General features: G+C 50.7%; 1 protein-coding gene across 1 annotated transcript; it reads left to right on the top strand.

Annotated features, from left to right (window-relative positions):
• The first annotated feature begins 1000 nt into the window (after window positions 1–1000).
• On the top strand, window positions 1001–2777 carry LOC123169258 (benzyl alcohol O-benzoyltransferase). The gene is made up of 2 exons (XM_044587091.1): window positions 1001–1572; window positions 1665–2777. Exons 1-2 carry the CDS (start codon window positions 1120–1122, stop codon window positions 2559–2561), a joined length of 1350 nt encoding a protein of 449 aa, XP_044443026.1. The 5' UTR covers window positions 1001–1119; the 3' UTR covers window positions 2562–2777.
• The last annotated feature ends 3372 nt before the right edge of the window (window positions 2778–6149 follow it).

The following is a 6149-nucleotide window of genomic DNA, read 5'->3' as shown; positions in this document are numbered from 1 at the left end:
ACTCTGGGAGCGGAGTTGGCAGAGCTGCAGTGTAAAAAGGAGGAGTTGCAGTTTCTCCGCTCCGCATATTCCGAGAGCGGTGATTACCGAACAGGGCCTAACTAGAGAATCCAGGCTCTCTCTCAAAAAAAAAACTAGAGAGTCTAGGTGATCTTTCCGTGTGTTGCTGCAAAAGTTAAAAATATTAATTTTGATGAATTATGTACGAAGAAATTACCTAAATCGACTGAGTAATACCAGTATTTCTCCCGCAAATTTTTTTCCTAAATCAAAAGCTATTATATTTTTGAAAAGTATGTAATTGTACAATTATCTAAACACGAGCACTCAAAAAATATATAAATGTGACAAACCATCAAAATAAACACAATAGACGTGAAAAAACTTGTTATTCAATTGATTTCATATGTCCCCTCATGCGCGCCATTAGTCGAGCCGGCATTTATACGTAGTACTATGATTTGATTTGATTGACGGCTGGGTGGCACCGGCTAATAATACCGCGTAGAAAACAAAGGCACGGAGATGCTTTCCCCCGGTCAAAAAGGCTCTCACCACTGATCTCCACGTCTGAACCGTGCCCGGCGACCCGAGGTCGCCCCCGGGCAAAACGGCCACCAAACGCCACTCACCATGCAGGTGCGCACCTGAATCTCGACCCGGAGTGGCGTCGAACAGTTCACACGTCCTTCTCGCCGGGAATTTGTTTACGGTTTTCCGCGCGACTTTGATCACGCACGAGATCTACCGGAGTAGGAGTACGTACGTGCTTACCATCATTGCTTGCTGCCTAATCCGTTCTCGTGTGCGCCCGCGCGTGCGTGTCGGGTCTTTGCTTAGCCTGTGTGGCCCAATGGCGAGATCCACTAACCCCCACCACACGACCACTCATCTCATGCATTCTCCGTCCACCTACTGGCCGGACACCGGATTTCCGACGACCAAATGGCCGTATGGCCATGGCACCAACCCCAACATCTCCCCCTATAAAACGCGGCCATGGTCACCGAGCACACTCACTCCACTCACGTCCTCTCACAACGTACTGCATTCCCCACGGCTTTTGCACACGCACGTACTATCTGCAGAGTCTCTAGCTAGCTGCCTCGCTCCGAATCGATGGCGTTGTCGCTCCTCCCGGCGTTCACGGTGCGGCGGGGCGAGCCGGTGCTGGTCGCCCCGGCGGAGCAGACGCCGCGGGAGACCAAGACGCTGTCCGACATCGACGACGGCGAGGGCATGCGGTTCTACAGCTCGGGCATCCACCTGTACCGCGCCAACCCGGACAAGCAGGGGGTGGACCCGGCCGCCGTCATCAGGGAGGCGCTGGCCAGGGCGCTCGTGCCCTACTACCCGCTCGCCGGCCGCCTCCGCGAGGAGACCGGGAGGAAGCTCGTCGTCGACTGCGAGGCGCAGGGCGTCATGTTCGTGGAGGCCGACGTCGACCTCACCGCGGCTGACTTCGGGGACGTGCAGAACCCCCCGTTCCCTTGCTTCGAGCAGTTCATCCTCGAGAGCACCACCGTCGCCGGCGTCGAGCCCGTCATCGACCGCCCCTTGCTCTACATCCAGGTACGTAAACCTGCACGTGTCCCTGTCACGTGAGACCGATTCACGAGTTGTTTCTTTGTCGTTTTTAATGATGTTGTTTGGACGTCGTGCAGGTGACGAGGCTCAAGTGTGGAGGCTTCATCTTCGGGCAGCGGTTCTGCCACTGCGTGGTGGACGCGCCGGGCGGGATGCAGTTCGAGAAGGCCGTCTGCGAGCTGGCGTGCGGCGCCGCCGCACCGTCGATCACGCCGTCATGGGGCAGGGAGATGTTCATGGCGAGGCAGCCGCCGCAGCCGTCGTACCCGCACCTGGAGTACAGCGAGCCGGCGGGCGGGGCGGTCGACCGGATGCTGACGACTCCCCCGGGCGACATCGCGCGCGTGCCCTTCTTCTTCGGGCCTCGTGAGATCGCCGGGCTGCGGCAGCGCGCGCCGCCGCACATGAGCAGGAGCTCCCGGTTCGAGCTGGTGGCGGCGTGCATCTGGCTCGGCCGCACGGCGGCGCTCGGGTACGGCGCCGACGAGGAGGTGCGGCTGTCCTTCATCGTGAACGCGCGCGGCCGCCGCGACGTGCCGCTCCCGGAGGGCTTCTACGGGAACGCGTTCGCCTACTCCGTGGCGGCGACCACGGCCGGGGAGCTGTGCGCCGGCGGGCTGGGGTACGCGCTGGAGCTGGTGAAGAAGGCCAAGTCGGCCGTGACGTACGACTACCTGCTGTCGGTGGCGGACCTGATGGTGCTCCGGGGGCGGCCACTGTTCGCGTTGTCCCGGACGTACATCGTGTCGGACGTGAGCCACGCCGGGTTCAAGAGCGTGGACTTCGGGTGGGGCGAGGCGGTGTACGGCGGGCCGGCCAAGGGCGGCGAGGGGCCGATCCCCGGCGTGACCAACTACTTCTCCAGGTCCAAGAACGGCAAGGGGGAGGAGGGCACCGTGGTGCCCATCAGCCTGCCCAAGGATGCCATGGAGAAGTTCCAGCTCGAGGTGGAAGGCCTCACCGCCGAGATGTAAGCTGCGCGCGATCGACCACCTGCCCACGTGCGTACTCGTCCTGGTGCAGCCGCATATACAAAACGTCCTAACGTATCACGTGTGGATCTAATACTGTCCAACAATTTGTACGTAATTTCCATGCAAAAAAATTATAGTACTTGTTGTATGTGATTTACTGGATCTACTAGTAAGGAATGAAAGATGTCCTTCTGGCAAAAGGGGGAAAAGGAAGGATGAAAGGTGTGTGCTACTACAATATCTACTTTGAGGGGGAGTGGATCAACAGCTACAGTTCACAAAAAAGAAAATGAACGACTAAAGTAAGCCACTCCAACTTCTTGCCACAAACTCTACTGGCTTCTTTGTGTTAGCCCAACCGCTCTAGCAAAGCCCATGACAACATCCAGTAGGGGTCGGTAGTAAATAAAAGACAATGATCAAACAAGCAAACCTATGCCATGACACACTCAAGAAATAAGTGATGAATGTACCTTCTGTACAGTCCCCCACGTAGTTATTTTAATTAAACAAGCATGTAGCTTAATTAAATATCTTTCGTTAACCTATAGATAACACGGTGACATAAATATCAAAGAAGAACTTTTAATCTTAAGAGATAACTTGAGCCGCCACTGCAATTTTTGCCGAAACTAAGCTCGACTGTTTAACAAAGCTTAGTACATATAATGGGTAGAACAGGCCCCAATGTATGAAAATCCAACTTAAGCATATCTTTCTTCACGCTTGCGCACCTTAAAAACCGTATCGTCAGTAAGTAAAGTGTTAATCAGTGGAAGCACATGCATGGTTGAAGGAATTCCATGCGAGGATTCCACTTCTTTTTCTTTATTTTGTAGTTTCGCGTTGGCACCCCCCCCCCCCCCCTCTCTCTAAGACTATGATATGATAACCAATACTATAGGAAAAGTTTTTGTATTTTTCGTAATACCACAAGAAAGTTCCTGTATTTTTCATGTGCTTCTCGGAATGGCCTTCCGTCCCGCTTTATAAATAAAGCAAGCATCCGTACAACAAATATCCAAACGCCATAAAAAACATCCAAACACCATAGCAAATACGACGGCTGAGGCAACAACACAATCACGCCCAAAAAAAGCATAAGAAGAAAAAAAAAACAATCGAGCGGCGACCAACATGTGGCCCTACGAAGAAGATAAACGGCGCGCGGTAGTCAGAAGCGCAGCCAGCATGAGCCCGAGCTGATCCCGGTCGCGCTGCCTAGAGAGCAGGTGTCAATGCTGCGGAAAAACAAGGAAAGGTCCGCTCAATCACCATTTTATTACATGTCGTCCACGATATCACCGCAAAGATGAGTTAGAATAAGCGGCGATGCCACCTAGGCTAGGTAGCTATGGCCTGAAGGAACCCCGCAAAGTTCAAGGCCTCCCAGTCCGGCCGAGTGCCTCATGGACGAAAATCCAGAGGACCCGTGCTGATGTGCACGAGAATAGGATGTGGGTCCTGGTTTTCGAGACCGCACAAAGGGGGTAAATGCCATCATCCGGGCCATGCCGCTTAAACACCTCGGTCCCCGAGGGGATGCGATCTCGTTGTAGTTGCCACACAAAAATCTTAATCTTCAAAGGCAACGGTGCCTTCTACAGAGGAGAAAGCCAGGGGATGATGCGCGACCGGCATAGTGCCTCATACGCCGAGCTCACCGAGAACTCACCCCAAACACCTTCTATTGTTGATTCTTGTGTTTTCAGTTCATGTAGGGTTCAACGTAGCATCTCCTTCCATTCTTATATTTTTTTCTGTCCCTCATTTCTTTAGAATCCTGCGAACCCAGGAATAAAAAACATGCAAAGAGAGCGAGGATAAGTCCGTTTGCATTGACTAATCCTCACTTCCCATACATACGGAAACAACCCGGAAGCGCATGTACCTACCACCATGCAGTATCCGACCAAACACTCATACGAACGACATTGACTGGCTAATCGACCCACAGTCTAGTGGCTTTTGTTGCGCGTGCGTATTTCTACAATGCTAGCGATGGCCTTCATCTTCACGCGCGTGCGGATGGACAGAGTATTTTAGATGTCACAGCACCACCTGCTCCACAATCCACGCGATACTAGTATGATCCATGCTTCGCCCGTTGTGCACCGCGAGGCGCTAGCTGATCGATCTAACGAACGTGATGGGGCCGCACGAGTGCATGCATGGCTAGGCTAGGATAGGATACGAGGTGGCAGCAGCAGGTCAATTCGTTGCACCAACCCCTCCCTACCACGGCCGGCACCCCTGCACGTAGTACGCCAGACGAAACACTCCCGACTTTTCACACGTCTCTCCTATGACAATCGGTTGCTTCAGCCCTGTGTCCACTGAGTTATTACAGTAACTAGCTAGCTAGCTAGGATTGGAGCCTGTCCGGTGGTTGACGGAGCTTGTTTGGTAGACAAAGGCAGAGTATACGTACGTTGTACGCCTAACTGTCATTTTGTTGGTCCTGTCAAATGTCGAGAGAAGCGTACTCCAAATGTGCGTGTGTGGAAATGCTGTAAAAAAATGTTCTTTTTTACTCTCTTTATTTTTTTTAGTCGGCATATAAGGTTTGGTCAAAGTCAATCTTTGTAGAGTTTGACTAATTTTACATTAAAAAATATAAACATTCACAATATGAAATCAATATTATCATATGCACCATGAAACGTATGTTCATACTATATAGTTTTAGTATTGTAGATGTCATATTTTTTTATATAAATTTGGTCAAACTTTGTGCAGTTTGACTTTGACCAAATTTTATATACGAAATAAAAAGAAACAGAGGGAGTATATATTATGGGACGGAAGAAGTACTTACGTACGTCCTCCAGAATACTATAACTACGAAGACGATTGTTACTTGGTCCTACTCAATCTCAGAGGATAATTAAGCATACGGTTGTTCTTAATTCGACATGCACCAAAACAACAGGAAACGATTGCAGTTACTGGCGGCTAAGAGCAAGTACAATAGAGCTGAGTCAATGGGCTATAAAGATTAAACTAGTATATTTCTGCTTAGTTAGAGGAAAGAGAAGAGGAGAGACAAGATAAGCGGACTCTTCGTGAAGAGCTAGCTCTAGCACGTGCTCCTAGGCACTTTATAAAAATGAAAGGTGAGTCATATAATAAAAAAATAGTACATTCTTTTGATCTACTATTGTAGATGTTGACTATAAAATAAGCTGTAAATGACATGGCACTGGCTTATAGCCAGCAGCTGGCTGTATTATTAACCATAGTGACCAGCATTGTGCTGCAAGTCTTTCCTGCCGGGACATAAAATACGAGAGAGAGCGGTGTCCTGGTTGGTGAAACGTGACTGCATCTTTGACCATTTGAACCTGCCTCTTTTGCTGATAACGAAGGTCGGAGAATCGTTGGGCCATCACCACACGGATGTCATGCTCTAACTTTTTAGTGAAAAAAAAGAAAAAGAAAAACTTTTTAGTGTATTTTCCTTACGCTGTTCTTTGATTCGGCGACAATGCCGTCGGGCTCCACCTCACTGTCTTTTCACATACGCGCTCAAGGACGCAAGCTGAAGTGACACGTGCTGACGTGGATATGATGCTCGCCGGCAGTTGC

This window comes from Triticum aestivum, chromosome 7D, assembly GCF_018294505.1.
Source record: "Triticum aestivum cultivar Chinese Spring chromosome 7D, IWGSC CS RefSeq v2.1, whole genome shotgun sequence".
In the NCBI taxonomy this organism is placed as follows: domain Eukaryota; kingdom Viridiplantae; phylum Streptophyta; class Magnoliopsida; order Poales; family Poaceae; genus Triticum; species Triticum aestivum.
The sequence above is the reverse complement of the archived record's forward strand: the minus strand, read 5'-3'. Positions and strand labels throughout refer to the sequence as shown.

Excerpts from the sequence above, each read along its gene's own strand:
- LOC123169258 (XM_044587091.1), top strand. The coding sequence starts at position 1,120 with ATGGCGTTGTCGCTCCTCCCGGCGTTCACGGTGCGGCGGGGCGAGCCG. Across the intron at positions 1,573-1,664 it reads GCCCCTTGCTCTACATCCAG|GTGACGAGGCTCAAGTGTGG; the intron begins GTACGTAAACCT and ends GACGTCGTGCAG.